Source organism: Diadema setosum, chromosome 9 (assembly GCF_964275005.1).
Source record: "Diadema setosum chromosome 9, eeDiaSeto1, whole genome shotgun sequence".
Taxonomy (NCBI): Eukaryota; Metazoa; Echinodermata; class Echinoidea; order Diadematoida; family Diadematidae; genus Diadema; species Diadema setosum.
In genome coordinates this window covers 36,604,082-36,623,763 of record NC_092693.1, presented here as the reverse complement: position 1 = coordinate 36,623,763, position 19,682 = coordinate 36,604,082, and the positions used below count along the sequence as shown (strand labels likewise).

General features: G+C 41.9%; 1 protein-coding gene across 1 annotated transcript in view; it reads left to right on the top strand.

Moving 5' to 3' along the window:
• LOC140233358 (hydrocephalus-inducing protein homolog) overlaps positions 1 to 19,533 on the top strand; it is an 88,419-nt gene extending 68,886 nt beyond the window's left edge. The window contains 23 exon segments of the mRNA XM_072313465.1: positions 288 to 578; positions 1,169 to 1,329; positions 1,933 to 2,205; positions 2,876 to 3,086; positions 3,706 to 3,858; positions 4,434 to 4,599; positions 6,596 to 6,743; positions 7,343 to 7,550; positions 8,107 to 8,331; positions 8,969 to 9,138; positions 9,767 to 9,932; positions 10,628 to 10,933; positions 11,606 to 11,775; positions 12,479 to 12,614; positions 13,092 to 13,385; positions 13,985 to 14,148; positions 15,469 to 15,524; positions 15,527 to 15,618; positions 16,342 to 16,435; positions 16,438 to 16,574; positions 17,354 to 17,578; positions 18,011 to 18,443; positions 18,446 to 19,533. Coding sequence (XP_072169566.1) covers positions 288 to 578; positions 1,169 to 1,329; positions 1,933 to 2,205; positions 2,876 to 3,086; positions 3,706 to 3,858; positions 4,434 to 4,599; positions 6,596 to 6,743; positions 7,343 to 7,550; positions 8,107 to 8,331; positions 8,969 to 9,138; positions 9,767 to 9,932; positions 10,628 to 10,933; positions 11,606 to 11,775; positions 12,479 to 12,614; positions 13,092 to 13,385; positions 13,985 to 14,148; positions 15,469 to 15,524; positions 15,527 to 15,618; positions 16,342 to 16,435; positions 16,438 to 16,574; positions 17,354 to 17,578; positions 18,011 to 18,443; positions 18,446 to 18,549 — 4,383 coding nt within the window. The 3' untranslated portion in view covers positions 18,550 to 19,533.
• Positions 19,534 to 19,682: the final 149 nt, after the last annotated feature.

The following is a 19,682-nucleotide window of genomic DNA, read 5'->3' as shown; positions in this document are numbered from 1 at the left end:
TCAGTCATTCTCTGACTGGTGTTGGAATTAGATTTTAAGAAGTATATTCTGAACCCTAAAAGGGCTTGTGGAGGGAGGAAACCGTTTTTTTGTTTGTTTGTTTTTTGCAATTATATCCAAGCCAAGCAAAATTGCACCTTGACCTTTCATGACTGTTAAAGCCTAGTCTTATGCATCACAGCTTGGGGCAAAATTCAACAATACTTTGTAGTGATTAGTGTGGTATACAGTTACATTCAATGTGAGAATGAAATAAACGGAATCTGATATATCCTTCGGTATTGCAGGTGATGGACTGGGATGATCGCATGCGGACTGTCAAGTGGGTGGACATCCCCCTCGCCTCCGCCCGCCCGGCAACCACTGGGGAGCAGGCGCCCGGGCGACCCCGTTCCACGCAGGAGAACAAGCGGGAGGAGCGCGAGAGCAGGAGAGACAAGGACCACAAGAAAGGCGGGAGCAACGCGGCTGCCCAGGCCGCTGCGGCTGCGGAGGCAGCGGAGAAGGAGAGGAATGAGGAAGAGATGAGGAAGAAGATGGATGCGACTCAGGAGGCGCCACGCCCTGCCAAGAAGAAGGTGGGTGCTGGAGACAATGGTGATAGGGATGTTGGAATGGTCTTGAAGAGAGCTCAGTGCCTTTGTGTATTAATATTTAAAGCACCGTTCACAAAGAATTCATATCCTTGGAATGTCTTTTGTAATGTCTATGTTTATTGAAGGGGGAGAGAAAAAAAGATTAAATATAGCTGAGCAAAGTGAAATGATTTTGTCAAAGGCAGTTTTCTATAATAAATGGTGAAAGAACAACAACAAAAAGAAATGTAATGTGTGTGAGTAAAAGTTAAAGAAAATCAGTGTATTTCAGGTGATAAAGAAGTGTACCATTCAATAAACAAAACATGTTTTATCTGACCCAACAGTAATGTTGAAAATGAAAAATTGAGTAACTTTTAAAAAGTATTAGCAGTAATCTGATGTCTATGTAACACCCGCCTGATTCAATCTGGTGTGCTTAACCAGTTTTTTTAACCCTGGAAAGCTATAGGATAATGAGGGAATGGGCAAAGGACGTCATACACCCTCAGGTATGAGGAGATTGATTTTTGTCACTGATGAATGCCACTTTCTTCCCCATTGTGTCTCTCCACCTGGCCATCCTCTCTTAGGTGATTGAGACAGAGGCCGAACCGACTCACACCATCAAGGACGACTCCAGCAGGGAGATGGAGCTAAGGGTCAGTGCCAATGCTGACCACTGCAAGTTCAAGTGCAAGATCGACTCGGTCCACTTCAAGGACACGCTCATGTTCCAAACCAGGATCTTTACGTAAGTACATCAGTCCTGACAAAGATACATTGGGTTGTATGTGGGTGTATCGGTGTTATACATTAGTGCAATGGTCTTACATAAGTGTGTTGATCTTATACGTGAGTGCATTGGTCATATACATGAGTGTGTTGATCTTATACATGAGTGTGTTGGTCTTATACATAAATGTGTTGATCTTATACACGACTGCATTGGTCATATACACTGTACATGAGTGTGTTGATCTTATACATGAGTGCATTGATCTTATACGTGAATGCATTGATCCGATACATGTGTGCCTAATTGGTCTTAAAACGGGTGTATCAATCCAGTGTATCCTTACACATATATGTGTGCATCATGAAACATTTTGACTGTTGCATTAGAAATAATGATGCATCAATTCCAAAGGCACAATAAGCAGAGACCTTCACTTTAGGCTGGTCAATCTCAGGCATTTATATATAACTGTTCTGACTTCTCATATCAACTCTTTTCTGCCTCAATGTTCATTGTCCCCACAAAGTAATCATCTTTTTATTTTTGCATTCTGTGCATGTCGAGCTGAATACATAATTCATGATTACTGTATGGTACTTCTCCCCTTTCCCCTACCAGATTCCAAATGACCAACAAGGGTGGGGTGGAGCTACCGTTCAGCTGGCAGGTCGTGATGGAAGAGGAGACTGCCCAGCACAAGACGGTCAGCTTTGCCGACGGCGAGCAGCTCCGCCTCCCGTCCCGCTGCAGTACGGCAACAGACACAGCCGACGTCTACCCCTTCACCATCGAGCCAGACGTGGGCACCATCGCTACTGGCAAGAAGCAGAACTTCCAGGTCAAGTTTGCCCCGCTGGACATCAAGGAGTACGAGGGAAGACTCATCTGCAGGTCAGTGTCCACCAGGGAGGTTTTATCCTCGGCGCAATGTCAAAATCCTTCACCTTTTATCACAATTTAAGATTTACAACACATAGGAAGTGTTTTCTTACAAATGTTGAGCTCAGTTGGATATTGCTGTGAATCATTTGAATCCATCACTAATTCAATATTTGATTTTTGACATAAAATGCTCACGTCTTTGAACTGGAAATATTTGATACAGTGGTGTCAATATCGCTTTAAATCTTTTTTACAATGGGTTGTCTTAGTAGTAGGAAAGGAAATATTTTCACATTATTGCATTATGACTTTCTGTTGTATATTACGTTGTGTTATTTCTGCTCATTTAGTGTTTCAGGATGCAAAAGGTGATTGAAAGATGAAAATATGAAATCAGCCACTTTCTTAGCCAGCCAAAATTGCAGATTTAGCTTGATATGAGAATGAACTGAAATCATGCTCAGATCTCTGTTTCTTATGAGCCTTCATCACCTGAAAAAGGATTTTCCACAACAGTAGCAATAACTAAACACGTTGCCATATTCAATTCCTTGGTTTATTTGTGTGTGACAGAGAGAAAGAGAGAGAGAGAGAAAATGTAAGAAAATTGGCAACAAAGCATTTGCATTGCTCGATGAGAATGTCTGTGATCATATTCTCTGTAATCATATTTCACCAGGATTCCAAACCTGGAGGAGGGAAAGCAGGGGCCAGTGCTGGCCATCAGGGGTAAGAGTGTCATGCCCTACTGCCACTTTGACCTGGAGGATTCGGACTACATCACTGGGGCCAGGCGCAATCCCGAGCTCCCCGGACCGGGCGGTGCTCCCCCGGGATCCACCCTGGATCCAAACACCAGGGTCATTGAGTTCATCTCCATTGGTGTTCAGGTATGGATGCTGTGTCATCTCTTATATGTTTCTGGAGTATGGCAGAAGCCATCAGCATCTTTCAGGATTCTGCCATGTCTTTAAGATCATCGTCATTCTATCGTAAGCTGTTAGGCGGGCTTGATTGCTTTAGGAAAATTTGTCTCACAGACCAAGGGTGAAGTGCAGGAAAGTTTCTTTTAGACTGTAAGAATGTTATATAAAGGTGCTGGATATCCACAAACTTTTTCTTCTGCTCCGTGACTCGTTGCCTTTTCAGAGCTGCATGTCGCCAATGGTAAAAAGCATATCAACTTTTTTTTTGTGATTCCTTTTTTTGTAAGGTTGTTCTGCAAGTTTTGTCTAGAAAGCTGACTCACAAAGAAAACCTGCCTTAATGTTGAAAAAAAAAGTATTCCTCAGTTTTAAACCTGAGAAACTGGTATTCCTTGTTGCTGTGCATATTTTCATCGATAGATGCTAACATCTTCCAAATATGCTTTATATAAATTTTTGCTAGATTTCATTTTATTCTCCAGATGTGGTTTGTGGGGATGCCTCGTGCTGTGGGACACTTACACTGTCTTTGTCAGAGTCATAACACACAATTAACAGAATCACAATTCTTCCCTTCTCACAGGTGCGGAATACCAGGGAGTTCTACATCGTGAACCCCACGGCCACACCCTACACCTTCCTCTGGACCTGTGAGGATGAGGAGGATCCCAAGAGGCCCACCGTTTTCTCCTGTGTCACCAAGCAGGGCCAGGTGTCCTCCGGCAAGAAGACTTTGGTAGGTCTAGGCCTGTACTTTTTCCGTAGCAGGAGAAACCCAACTATTTCATTCTCTCTGCCTCTCCATCAAGTTAAGAATCCAACCTTGCTGCTTTGACAGTGCAATCTTATACATGTAGATGGTCATGTGGATAAGATCAAACAGAGGCAAATATGTATATAGTTAATAAATGATATCTGCCTAATCCGTGGAAGAAGTCGGTGAAAAATAGGAGTGGGTTCTCTCACAGAGAGAGTCAAACTTCCTGTTATATCATGTCCGTCCTAACCATGCAAACATGAAATAAATTTCATTTTTAAAAAAAGAGAAAAAGATTACGTCAGTGATGCAGTCAAATAAACAGGAAAATAAATAATGTGCTAATTTGTCAAAATTATGTGGATGTTGCCCTTGTGACATTCTTCAGAGAAGAAAGTTGTCACTATTGGGTTGTGATATTGATGAGATTTGACGTAAATCAGATGTGATGCTAGACGCATGTGACTACAGGGCTGTTCAGTGGTGAAGTTTGTCAGTAGAGCAGACCATATGCCTTCACTTGTCTCTTATTTCAACCTGTGTTCTTGTGACAGGTGACGTTTGAGTTCCTGCCGAGTCAGCTCGGTATTGTTGAGTCCTTCTGGCGCTTCACCATCCCGGAGCAGAACATCTCAGTGCCCTTCTTGCTGGTCGGCGACGCCCACGAACCAGCTGTGTCCACTGACAGGTCCCACATCAACTTCAAGTCCATGCTTCTTGGTAAGGACTTACAAACCACAAATGGTTCAAATAAAAGTGGCATAACAGTAAGAAAAGAAATCTTCCCATTAATCTCAAGTTAGCCCGAGACAGAAATTTTTATTTATACCGCCTGGCTACCGACTGTTGTGAAAGACCTGGGGCCGGTATTCCATAAACTTCTAAGACAAATTGCTTAAGTTTAAGCAATTTGTCTTAGATTTTTGCTTAGCTAAGAAAATCGCCCTAACGGTATTCCATAAACTGTAAGGCATTTTTCTTAAGTCGGGCGATTTGGCTAAGCAAAAATCTTAAATTCTGATGACGTCATTTGACATAAGCAAGATATTCATGTCATCACTGTTCGCGAACAGCTGCCCCGCGGTGAAAGTCTATGTATTTTACGTGTTTAAGCAACAATCGCAACTACCCTAGCCACCCATGGAAAAAGATACCTAGGCCTAATGCACACTTTTTCAGAGGCTTTTTTTTTTTAATATAGGAGCAACGTCTTCATATTACTCTAGGTCTCACAGTGTCTAGAATGTCAGTAAACGGCCTACTTATTTAGTACTAGGCAACCTAGACCTAACAGTTACGTGTTGTTTTGGATCTTTTCGGCCAAAGTTACGGCCTTACAAGTGAGACTCACACCGCAATCACATCACACCACATTTCAAGTACGACACCGAGTGAAAAAAGAAACATCATGAAATCACAAGAATCAAAATCAAAGCGAGTACTTATGTTTACACCCTAACATGGTTACTAGGCCCAGATAATTAGTCCGTACTCACCGATCCGGTAGAGCCGGAGAGGACGCTTTGTGACAGTACTCGCCTGACTCGATACACAAACTGTGATAGCCGCACGTGCAGCAAGCTAGGGCATACGTCTACGTAATGTAGTGGGTTGTGGCATAAACGTAGACTTTATATCCGGGCAGCTATGTGCGTTCCTCTAGCTGCGCGCTCCACTCCGCCGCTAATGCGCGCTGAGAAGGAGGTCGAGGGCGCGCATATACGCGCAACACATACCCCCCCCCCCCCCCCCCCGATTCCCCCGTGGCCCATGGCCCACCGAGTTTCTACCGTATTGTTACTGTGCAAGTTCCCACGAGACGCACGCACGAGACGCTTCGTCAAACCCTGAACTCATTTCATTTACATTACTGATTACTGATGAACTTCTTTATTTAGCAAAAAGATGAAAAATCATGAGCTAAAGCCGCCATCTTTTCTACACTGTTATGCTACACCCATAATTTTTTCTTACTGGAACCCAAGTTAAGACAGCTCAATAGCTGTCTTAGATTTAGGGTAAATTTCTTAGACAAATGTCGTTTTGGAATACCGACGGCACATTTTAAAGAAAATATGCTTAGCCAGCAAGCCGAAATCTGTCTTAGCTAAGACAAAATTCTTAGCAAAATTCTTAGCAAAAAGCTAAGACAAATTCTTAGCCAATTTTTATGGAATACGAACTTAAGCTAAGAATTTTATCTTAGCCAGAAAATAAGCAAAATTGCTTAGATTTTCTGACTTAAGCATGCTTATCTAGTTTATGGAATACTGGCCCTGGCTCATATTCTGAACAACAGTAATCCATCAAAACAAGCATGCTTTAACAGGAAATTCAATGCATTTTAACTCACAGAAATCACAATTTCACAGTGAGGGTATGACCAGTTCCACTAGAATATGAAATAATGAAAGCATACTAATGACTGCACCTGAATGGGCCTAAATTTGTGACACACTCAAAAAAATATTTGTTACATGCTTTGTGTACTAATACCAACTTGAACTTTCAAGTTACTGTCATGTGCTATATTTTTCCTCATCGGATGTGATACACATTTGAGTGTGTCACTAGGTAAGCTAATGTCTTAGTGAATTTAGACCATTTAGTGCTTGCACATGTATGCGATATCTTATTGCATGTCTGCTGCATCCATTAGCAAATACCCAGCAGAATGATTTATTATAAAACAAATAATGATCCTTTTATTTGACAGGCAATGAGGCGTATGAGCAGGTGTTCTTGATCAACAACGAGAACCTCCCATTTGACTTTGAGATTGACGATGCATCTTGCCACTCTGAGGCATTCAGCAGCAAGCTGGACGTCTCTCCCATGAAGGGAACAATCCTGCCCAATGACAGGTGAGGGTTGTCCAATCAGGGCTTTCCTTTCTAAAATGGTCAAGATTATTAACTGTAGAAAGTCATACTTTTATTTGTACAACTGTATAGGTGAATCATGCTCTTTGTGTGTTTATTGCGTGTGTGTGTCAGTATTTGTGTGTATCTTTTTTTCTCTCTCTCTCTCTCTCTCTGTCTTCTATCTTTTCTCATTCTCAACGGCAAAACAAAAGATAGGAAATATTGACAGTTGGTTCATAAGCTTTGAAACCTGAAATGGTTGTGGTTATTGTTTACTTTTTTAACCGGTAATGTGAGTAAGTCAAAGCACTGCCTTGAAACATATCAAGATGAAACAAACCAAATAGGCCAACAAAAAACTTCACAATATGAGTGATCAAAGTTGCAAAGTTTCAAATGGCATATAAAACTCTGTGGCATGTCTACAGTTATCTGAGAATGGTGTCCTTCTGTGATTTTTATGCCATCATGTTTTTGCTCACATTTGAGTAACTGCACAAGCTTAATTTTTTTTAATAGTCCCCAACTATTTTCCTCTCCCTGCGTATCTATGCATTAATCAATGTAACCCCTTTCTCTGTTCCCTTGTGGTCTTCCAGGATCCCACTCAATGTCTCCTTCACACCGCGGCTGGAGAAGGTCGTCAACTTCAACGTCCAGATCCGGGTGCGGAAGAAGACATTGCCAATATGCCTGAACGTGAAGGCAGAGGGCTACTCCATGAACGCCATCGTGCAGTGCGAGAATTCGGCCGGGAAGAAAGTGGACCTTAGCAGCAAGGGCAAGAATGACATCAACTTTGGGGATGTGAGTTTGCATGGAATTTTTGGAAGCTTCCCCCTCAAATGAGAGTGTTTCTGGTATTCAAGGCATTGATGCATATGTGTGCATTCCTGTCTGATGATATGAATGCGAACGCAACTAGATGCCGTTGAAGGAGTTTAAATACATAAATTGTAGCGCAATTTCCACTTTGCTTTATAATTTCCACACAAATCACAGTTGTGAGCACTCTGCTAACCATACGTCTATATCCGTGGGAGATGGGATGGGGTTCAAGCTATGAGATGATCAACATTAAGAGTCTATAACACGTTTGAATTCACATTATTGTACCTACTGTCTTAAGTCATTTGGTTATTGTGTTTGTTTCTCTTTTCATGTTTCTGATTCTGTGATGTCATTTCTTAAAGAATATATGGCACCATGCGATGTGCTTCCTTCTTTGTGATTATTTCTGTTCATGCTATCAGTATCGATCCACAACTGTGATAAAGACTGCCAAATCTACATCACTGACACTCTCCCAGTTTGAAAGTGTCATGAGTCATGACCTGAACGTTTTCTGTTACATTGCTTGCAGATCGAGGTGAACGAGAAGGCGGTTCGCTCCCTCTACATCGTCAACACGGGCAAGTTCAACTTCGACTTCGAGTGGACGCTGAAGGACGACAGCAGGAGCGGCCAGAAGCTGCTGACCATCTCCCCGGAGTCCGGAGGCGTGCCATGCAATGACCGCAAGAGGAGTGTGCTGGCCTTCAAGCCTACTTTCAAGACTGAGCTACGAGGGTGTGAGCTCATCTGCAGAGTGAGTCGTACATCCAAATGTACATGCCCTCAAACTCAACTATATTTGTGCATTTGTGCCATCCAATATTTGGAATCTATGCAAAGATAGAGAGACAAATGGATAAAGAATGATAGACAGTAAATAGATAATAGATAGATAGATAGACAGATAGCTAAATGGGGACAGACAGACAGATACACAGACACACAGGCACAAGTAGATATGTACAGAGGCAAAAATAAAGACAAAGACAGATAGATAGATATTAGTTAAAAGTGTGAAATATATTCAAAGATAGAAATGTAAGTAGACAGATTGAATAGAATTTGATAGATAGTAAATAGACATATGGATAGATGAATAGCAGACACAGAAGGCATATGGACAGATGAATAGAGAGGTAGAATGATTGTGGGTCAGTTTCATGGAGTTGATGTTCTCAAACAGAAAATTTGATGTTTTGCAGTGACATAGTATCTCATAGCTGTATCTATAATTTCTCTAATAAAGAAAAGTATGACCTTCTCCATACTATCTGTATTGCTCTAGACCACCAATACCTTTATGATTCTGTATATTCTATGACAGTCATATCACATTAGTTAATCCTAATTGGCTGCTTCTATCACTAATTTTATCACCTCTGCACCAACAGATTGCCAATGGCCCGACGTATGAGATGAGGATATTTGGGCGGGGAGTGGCCCCCGGCCTCCACTTCTCCTTCACAGAGTACAACTTTGGTCCCTGCTTCATCCACCGGGCTGGGATGCCCACCCACTCCGCTACTCTCACTATCACCAACAGGGACAGCAAGGACATCAGGTCAGCTGCACTTTCGCTTTCATCATCCTCTTATTTTAGGGTTTGCTTTGTTTTGTTTTTCATTTGCTGTGTGGAAGTCAATGTCAGCTATTAAACTCTCCTAATGCAGAGCTGGCAGGTTCCTTAATGCTGATCAACGAAAGAGCACTGAGAAACTTTACGTATGCATCCTCAGGAACACAGGAGAAATGTAGGCATGTCACTGATGTGTTCATTCCTGAAGTACTCTTTAAATGTAGACAGATGTAGTTGCAAAGCCTATCACTGCCCACCAAGCCAGACCAGCCTATTTCGTGGACTCATTCAATGTGATCTTGATGGCGTCTGTATATGATATTGATATTAGCTCATCACTCTCAACAATTCAACGATTATCTATGAAGCAACTTATTTATATATTTCAAGGACACTTTTCCAAAGATCAGACATCAAATTCAGAAAGGGAGTGGGCATTATACTGCTTAACCATCTTCAAATGATTTCTGCATATACCATAGTTTAAAAGAAATGACATACAGCTGTAAGACATTGCCCGAGTGTTGGTGGCTTATATGTAGGAAATAGATAAGACCTAATGTTCATATAACTCAAGTGGATATGTGTTGTGCATCGACTCTTTCTTGCTTAGTGTGGACTGCCTGTACCAGAGCACATCCCACCTCCATCTCCAGTTTGACGCCACAGTGCTGACCCCAGGAGAGAGCCGTACCATCACCTTCACCTTCTACCCCAGGGAGGCCATGCAGTACCATGAGATTGTCCAGTTTGAGCTCAATGGCTTGTCTCGCACACAGGTACGTATTCTGAATATCCCTCTCTCAAATGCCTTTTAAGAAGGTCCTTACGTGTACAGACTTTTGGTCTCTTTCTGTCGTTAAAAGATCACAGACTCCTACTTGGCTTATGTAGACTGTGAGGCAAGTTCTTGATTGTAAGATTCCCTTACTTATATCCTATAGTTGACTGAATCATATTGTAATTTAATACAATAATGGAATGTTTGGAAGTTATAGTTATTATACAAATATTGTATTTGCAAAATATGTTTCTGCAGTACTTTGGATTGAAGGCAGAGATTCCAGCTTCCTGCTTTCAGCATCTATAACCATAGAGCTTCCAGGGACCATAAGCAGTCACTGGCACAAGCCACATAGCACTATGCACTCATAATCTGTGCTATGCATGCATAATATTGTGCTCATGTTCGCATGCTCAGAGAGTGTATAATTTGCTAGGGGTCAAGGCAGGAAAATCTGCAGCTAAAGAAATACTTGGGTTGGAGTCTCTGTAAGTGTATCATGGAACTTGCAGTGAAACTAGTCTTTTCTGCACTCAATCAGCTGAGTTCTGCTACTTTCATTCCGATCTGTCCACATCTGTAGAGTACTTTGAGATATATGTACAAAACAGTTTCTTGTCAAACTAGCCAGTCTTTTCTGAATTTAGTTAGTTTATTTCTGCTCTTTTCACTCTGATTCGCCTTGATCAGGTTGAGATCCTTGGCCTTGGGACTGAGATGCGGGTTGAGGTTGCCAACCCCAAGGATCGCATCGTCAACTTCGGTGCCCTGCGCATCAACCAGTCTGTGAAGCGGACAGTGCCCATCATCAACAACAGCCCTGCCCCTCTCTCCTTCAATGTGGCCATCACGCCCCTCAACACCATCCTCCAACAGGTTCCCCACGTCCTCAAGCTCAGCCCCACCCAGGAGATCAGCCTCAAGGCTAAGGGCGGGGCCTCCCAGCTGGAGCTAGTCTTTAGCCCCAAGTGTCGCATCCCACAGTTCACTGAGGAGGTAAGGAAGCAACTCTATGGTTTCATGGCAAAGATATGCAGCTCTGTGTTAATTTCAACCAAGCACGCTCCTTTATTCTTTCAATGCTTCATATAGTCCATCAGATCTTTTACCATGTACCATGTCTACTTTGTGTATAATATCAGATCTAGACAACTACACGAGTACTTCAATTCATGCAGTGCCTTTCGATACATAAGGTTTGCTAAAAGCAATAGTCTGGATTTAAAGATCATGTTCCCAATTAAGTAAGTCATGCTGTTTCGTTAACAGTCTCTGTTGGAAATGTTAATACACATATTAACATTTCACAATGACTTAATGCAAAAAAAGGAAAATGTGTAATGTATGCCAAGATGTAATGAGTAAAGAAGACATATATAGACCTTGTATGTAGAAGATAAATATTACATGTGGGATTGTTCAAAGCCAAGAAAGATATGGAGAACATACATACTCATTGGTCTCTGATACAAATACTTGACTACACTTGACTAAAAACTTAAACCAATCCTTGTAGAACCACTAGACATGAAGCCCCCCCCCCCACAAAAGAAATGCCACTGCCACGTAAAAAACAAGACCTTGACCTCCAGAAAACTTGGACTAATTATATCATTCCATATCTCTCTATCATCCTTCCCTCCCTCCCCCCTCTTTCTTCCATCCCAGGTGATGCTAGAGTGTGCTGGCCTCTCCCAGCCCCTCCTGGTGGTGACCGGTTCCTGCCAGGGCATCGAGATCCACCTGGACCAGGAGTCCATCCCCTTTGGAGCCGTGGTTCTGAAGAGCAGCACCACCCGCAAACTGCTCATGCATAACACCGGCGATGTTGGAGCGGCGTGAGTAGTCAGACCACTTCCTCTTGCCCAGTTCTCAGTGTCAAAATATAACCCTTCATATTGCAACTCACCAGAGAATATCAAATTTTAGTATCCTCACTTAAGAGCTTTGCATAACTTTGCATATACTCAAAGATTTGGCATTCTGACGTAAATTGAAACGCAGGTATGCTGAGACTAAGGTTTAAGCTCAACTTGTGAAGCTTTCTAAGAAGAGTTGCTTGGTTTTGAAACTGTTCATTTTCTGTTCCGAGACAATAATTACTATTTGCATACACATGTTGATTATCATTCCATTGATTCATTATCATTATGTAGATGAATGTTTGGTGTTCTGTCTTATCTTGAAAGGTTGTTGTTACAGTTATGGTATGTTCCTATGTCTCACGCATCTTTCTGCTTAGGCATGCTCTCTTTTGAATCGACAAATAAAAAATCAGTGAAATTGGCATATGTCTTTTACAAAACCATTCTTTTACTCTTGAGCCTCGCTATCATGCCATTGTATATCTTGTCAGTGTTCTCATGAACCTTACAGAAGAGTGATACATCTGTATATTCTCACTTTTTGGGGATGGTCTTCTACTAGGTTTAAATAAGAAACGTTCAAAATCCTACTCTGATTGGGCAAAACCTTACAGGTACTCTTCACTCTTTCCTGTCCTCATGCGTTTTCATCATATTTTTGTCCCTCCTCATGCAGCTTCAAGTGGAACACACCCAACTTTGGGCCAGACTTCTCCATCAGTCCAACGGAGGGCTACATCTCCCAGGGTATGACGGTAACCTTTGAGGTCACCTTTCACCCCAAGGAAGTCTGCCAGGACATCAGATATGATGTAAGCATCCCTTGTGGTCTATGCCAAAGTGCCCTCAGTCTACAGAATGATGGTCATGCATTAGCTTTTGTTCAGGGAGTCATTACTCTGTTCTGAAACAAGACTTTCATATTTTCGTCACTATGTCATGACATAGAGTATATTCTCTTGCCACCCCTTTTAGTGCATTATTAGGATTTACTAGATCACATTACTTCTTTAGTCATTGCCCATCTCTGCTGGGTACTGTGTATGATTTAAAATGCATTTTTCTAGTGAGAATTAATATCAAAATGCGCAGACTTTAGAAATATAAGGAGGAATGTTTGTCTTACAGTATTTTTATCTTTGTTTAATGCTTGAGGGAAATAAAATACCAGTGGATTCCCAGTTTACATGTGTTCACATATATGCAACATATTGCTTTGAGCGAACCATTTTTAAACAGAGATTCTGTCTGCCCATCCCCCCCCCCCCCTTTGATGAATGCTGTAATAGAAACTCTTGTGCAGCATCGAGGGAGGGCGCCCCCTACGGCTGGTCCTGACAGGCATGTGCGTCGGCTGCCAGCCGCAGAAGGAGATCCTGCACTTCAACACTCATGTGAGGGTGAAGGACACGCGCAGCCTGACGCTGCATAACCGCACCAACCAGCGTTGGGAGCTGCGGCCGGTGATCGAGGGCGAGCACTGGACGGGAGCCGACGCCATCACGGTGGAGCCCCAGCACAGCAAGGCCTATGAGCTCATCTACAGGCCCCTCGTCATGACGGCAGAAGGCAAGAAGCACAATGTAAGTCAATCATGAAACTTGCAATGCATATCAGTTTCAATTACCCAGGGAATAATTTTCCTTCTTGAAATTGAAAAGCAATTTTAATTGATGGACATTTACTTTGAACAAAATGGTATACAATTCCATGTAATGAAATTACTACACTACAGTCTGAGCCAAAATCCATAGCAAATTTCTAAGCAATACCAGTCAAATTATTCCCAGGAATATCCTAATATTGCTGTTAGTTGCAAATATCCATCTTTATATAAAGATCAAATTTAAATTGCAGTCAGTCTGTGTGAATCTAATAAGGTCATAACACTGGAACAAAAAGTGTACCTACAGTGTACTTGGTAACTTTGGTATCCTTGCATTACACATGTAACTACCAAGTATTACCTGTAATGAATCTGTCTCGCTGTCTCTCTGTTCCTGATTACTGGTGATAGTCTTAGGACTGTGATTCTTTGCTACCTGCACTCTTTTCATATCTACTGCTGATTGCATGATCTTTCTGCTTGAAGTGTATTCAAGACATGATTGTTCATATTGCTCTAATTTTCTCTTCTTTTTTTCTTCCTCTGTGTTGGTGTGTTTGTGTGTGTGTGTTACAGGGAAGTGTATTCTTTGCCCTCCCTGATGGCTCTGGACTCATGTACAACATGATAGGTGTGGCGGAGGCCCCCAAGGCAGCAGGGAATATCACAAGAGACATTCCCAGCAAGACACACTATCCCGAGCTCCTGTCCGTGTCGAACTGGCTGAAACGACCTCAAAGGTAACAGAAAAGTGTCATCATATATTTATGGAAAATATATATGAGATCCAGCCCAGATTTACTAGACTAGACAAAGAGCACATCTCAAATGTTGTATTTCTTCGCTGTGGTTTGATATGGTTTATGTTAGTTTACAGCTATAATTGCAGAAATAGTTGAAATATTATCAATTACAGAGTGCCTTTGTCCCAAAGTGAATTGATGCTATATAACTTGATTCTCAAGTTGTTCCGTAAAAGAGGGGTAATGGAAGCCACCCTGTGGTGAACATACCAGTCAGATGAGTGTATCAGATGTTCAAAAAGAAAAACAGAAAAATTGTAATTTAACCCTAAAGGGCGGGCTTTTTTGGCGATGCTCAGACCGGGGGGGCGGATTCCGCCCCCCCCCCTGAGATCTCGGCCATCGGTGGTGCGATCGCGATGAAATTTTGCATGCGTGAGACCCGCGTCATAATCTACAAGATTGTGTTATAAGATTTTTGAAACAATCAATTTCTAATTTTAATTAATTAATTATGCAAATTAAGCTCAAGGTGATATTTAGCTTAATTAAAAGCACTGAGAGTCTAATTTTTGATCTGTAAATCTGTTTTAGCATTTTCAACAATTGTACATCACTAAAACTTCCAAAACTCATTTCAATTCTTATGTATTTTATTGTTTTCAGAATTTCTTATGTATTTCTTTGTTTTTCAACTTTTATTTTTTCTTTGTTTTTTCATTGGAAAATTGTCACTGACCACTTTTCTACCATAATTAGCACAAAATTAATCAATGAAAGTGATTAATTGTAAAAATAATCAGGTTTTTATGCCTTTCATGACAGAGCACTGTTTTCCAAAGGAAATGTACACAAAATCACAAAATTGTGCCCGTTTTGGAGCGACATTCCGTACAAAAATGGGCGTGGCTTCGCAAAAGTATGGGCGGACGTTGCAAATTTGGTCTCAAAAGTTGCGCGAGACTTGAACGAAGAAAGTCAAGAAGCCTCGCGATGAGGCCTTCTCGCGTTACAGAATTATAGCGCGAAACGTCGAGGGGGGGGCGGATTCCGCCCCCCCCCCCCCCCCCCCCCCCCCCGGCCCTTTTAGGGTTAAAGATGAAAACAGAAATGAACAAACAGCACTGCTTCAGTACAACCAGGGACATGTTTGTTGTTTGTCAAACTCCAGAATCAGAGCATTTCACCTTTACTGTTAAATGTTTACTACACAAAGATGTATGAATATTGGTACAGTAGTAGACGGTCCTATCAGTCAAGAATAGAGTTGGTTCTAGGATTGGCCATGAAAAACCTGCCTTCGTTCTGTCCCTGCAGATTTAAGGTCATCATTGAGATGATCAAGCCGGACAAGCTGGACCCGGCCACTACCCTGAAGGTCTGGACTACATCGATGTTCCTGGACTCAGCAAGCGGGACTACAAGCTCAATTTCTTCTGCCACAAGGAGGCTTCCTATGCAGCCAAGGTGGGCCTCAATTCCTTGTGTTCTATATTCCCCCTGAAGATTTTTACAATGTAACATGCATTTACAAGATCTTTTTTTACAACTGAGTAAACTTTAATGTAAACGTTGAGTGAAGTCTGTGTCTAGCAGCCTTTGAATGATAATAGTGAAAATCATGTGATATTTTTTTTTTCAGTGACTAATAAGCATACAAATTGATATTTGAGGTTACAAGAAGAAAATATGGGGTTCTCCATACCGATCTGTCATTTTGGGGTTCTGGAGAAAAAAAAAAATGTTAAAACATCTGGTGCATTTCTTACAAAAATCCTACAAAAGACTGCCTGCAGTGCAGTGTAATGAAGTGTTCAGACAAACAAAAATTACACTATGTGGTTGTGGCTTAGAGCTTGTTTGTCCACTAAAGCTGAATGTTATGCCTTGGTTTGCCTGTCAAAAGCAAATGTATCTGTCATTAGACTAAATGCATGCTACTATGACAAAATGCATGCTATTATGACAAAATGCTTCTACTCATAAGATCTTGAAGCCAATTTATGCATGAGAAGCCTAGGTGTACACCAAATCATAACATAATCATGTGGATAAAACGATGCACACCAAATAATTCAATAACTGTGTGGATAAAACGATGCACACCAAATAATAACTGTGTGGATATAACGATGCACACCAAATGGTAACATAATCATTTTGATAAAACAAATACATTCCTTCCCACAGATCATTTTCCGCAACGAGCAGACCAACGAGTTCCAGTTCTATTACATCACCTTCAAGAGCACTCCGGCAGGCATCATTGACACTGTCAAGATGAGCACCCAGTCCGGCTGAGCACCCTACACACCATCACCCTGGAGAACCCCCTCAGCTTCCCCGTCACCTTCGCCACCAACTGCCCCCTCAACGACATCATGGTTCCTCCACAGCTTATCGTACCACCCAGTCAGAGGTATGCCTGCTCCTCATTGTTCCCTTTTACCTCCTCCTTTTCCCCCTCCTCCTCCTCTTCCTCCTCCTCCTCCTTCTCTTCATCTTCCCCCTCATCCTCTTTATCCTTCCCCCTTCCTCTTTGGCCACATTCTTCTCCTTCTTTCACCTCATCTTTCTCCTCCTCATCCTCTCCTTCCTCCTCCATATCCTACTTCCTCCCTCTTCCGTCTACGCAAATTAACTTGGGGGGGGGGGGGGGGAGGGGAGTTGATAATAGAAACTACAAATATTTCCTCATGCACATTTGTCAGTACTTAGAATTCTTTGATAAGTCTCCTGATGGAAATGTGCATCTTCTCTACTGACAGAATAAGTATGCACACAAGCAAACCAGCAAGACTGCCTCTGTTGCGTATTGCTCCTTGGGTGACAAGACCTCATACGTCAGTTGGCATATATCTAACAAATTCTCCACTCAAATTTTAGTATAAAAAGAAAAACACTGAGTTGACTTCTAAAGCATTACAACCATCAGTAAATGTAATCCCAAGCAATATTTCTACATCGTTTGACATCAAACCTGATGTAATTTTGCAAAAATGAAAAGATAGATTACACTCTCCTGAAAAATATTTGTTGATTTTTGAGGTGTCAGGCTGCTTGTCACCCAAAGAATGATATTTAGCTGTAAGAGTTGCTGATTAGAAAGTGTTATGCAGATGTGGCAAATGGTCTACTTCATGCGAATGTTACAGAGGGAGGTGGTAAACATTGTAGCTATTTATTCATTCTTTTGTGCCAGGGTTCACTGAGCTTTGAGTACCTGCCCCTGAAGACCGGTGAGACAACAGGCAAACTGACCCTCGCTAGCAATGAGCTCGGTCAGTACGCCTACGACCTCCACCTGACGGCCACTGGGGCGGGGCCAGAGAAGGCCATCTTCTTCCGGGCATCGCTGGGAGGCAACCACACCCAGTCCACCAAGTTCATCAACTTTGCCAAGGTGAAGACGGAATACTCATGCAAGGTGAGTCACAACGTGGCTGGTACACAGTAGTTTATTTCTGTTCATATTCTGTACTGAAATACAGTGATATGAAGTAGGTTTGTAGGGGATGTATCTCTCATAATCTCTACATTTTACGTAAACCAGTAACTGAAGGAGAAATTTGCCTTCTAAGAAGAAAATGAATCAGACCCATCAAGTCAGTGAAATTTGCAGAGACATTTACTATGTGCACAAACCTTTGCTGCTTGGTATCTCTGATTTCATCTTCTTTTTTTTCATGAAGTGAATTCTCTTTTTAAATGCAGGAACTTGTCATCAAAATAGATGCATATGTTCACTTTTGTAGATCTTTTCTTTACACAATGTTTGAAGAATCAATGACATGATTTCAGAGTAAAGAATATTTCACTAAGCGTGATCTCTTCCTCTCATCTTACATTCTTGCCGTAGATTGACAACAATGACTTCCACTGTGACAAGACCATCACTGCAGCTCCCGGCTCGAGTGGCGGCAGTGAGGTTGGCTTCGACGTCACCTTCGAGCCCTCCCGCCTGGGGGAGACCCGGGGCACCCTGACGCTGCACTCGCCCCTGGGCGGGGAGTACACCTTCCCCCTCTTCGGCACCTGCATCGCCCCCAAGCCCCAGGGCCCCTACACCGTCAAGGCTGGCTCCACAACCTCCATCCCCTTCCGCAACATCTTCTCCCACACCACCGCCTTCACCTTCCAGGTGGACAACCCCGCCTTTACCTGCAAGGCCGGCGACCAGGTGCGCGGCAAGAAGACCCACAACATCATCATCGGCTACGAGGGCAACAACGACGGCACCAAGGCCCCGAAGATGGGCAAGCTGGTCGTCACGTGCGCCCGCTCAGCCGGCGGGCGGCCAATGTCTCCTGGACGTACTACCTGAAGGGAATCACACCTGAGACTTGGCCGTTGATGCAACAGAAGACTTTAAGCTATATCACAGGGAATGGAGCTTAGCACCCTTGCATGAAACTGTACACATTCCAGTCTGTTTGATAGTTATGGTGGTGTAACTTTGTCCTTTGTCATTCTAAAATCAAGTAAATAAAGTCATGATGTCTTTCTTAAGTTGTCATCACTGATAGTCTGAAGGGTTATTCATGATTTGGACAAAAATCTGAAAACAGTTATCTGCAGATTCAAAAGATATAATATTCAGTCTTATGTACAAGGCACTGGCTTCACAGATTTGGCAGAAACTCCAGTTCTTGTTTTATGTGCTAAGAATTCTTTCACTGGTACCCAAGTACCTCTGTGGCATTTCTTCATTACAGTGAGGGATTAGCTATAACATATTATTCAGGAGGCAGCATTGATTTTTATGTTTCATTTTCTTCTATTCTCTTGTATCTATCGTGAAACAGATATTATGCACATTACTGCTGTGAATGTGTGAATGCATATGATGTTAAAATTATAGTCTACGTAATCAGTAATGATATCATTTTGACTGTTCTGGCTTGATTAACTTACGTTGTTGCAAATAGCAAGGCCAGTGTGTTTATGAAGCTCCCAGACATTCTTGCATGTAAACATGACTTTATATTGACTTGGGAACTGTTTTATAAATTTATCTGGAATGCTGTGAAGATGCAACTGAATGTTATATTAGAGAATATTTTATGGAGTGAAGACATTGTTGTTGAGTATACAACACCCATTTGATGGTACTGTGCACACGAAAAGATGAAGACAGAAATGCTTCACTGATATGTTTGTTCATATTTTATTACAAAGTGTACAAATGTACATATTTACATAAATATAATGTACAGTTGATTAGAGGACTCACATTTCTCCCAAATACACAATGCTCGACTTCTACCAGTGGATATGAACTCTGAATAAGCAAAGTAAAGCTTTTTGCCTCAAATTAGTGTAGTTCACAAGTTAATGCAATAAAGCATTTGATTTCAAACATTAATGTAATAGGTAAAAATTAATAAACAAACCCAAACTGAGAGAAACTGGATCTTCAGTTGGTCAGCGGGGTATTCTTAAACTCTCATTTTCATTGAGGAATTGCACATTCAGAAATAACTTTTCGTTACTAATGTTCAAAATCACTTTTCCCCTTCAAAAAATATCTT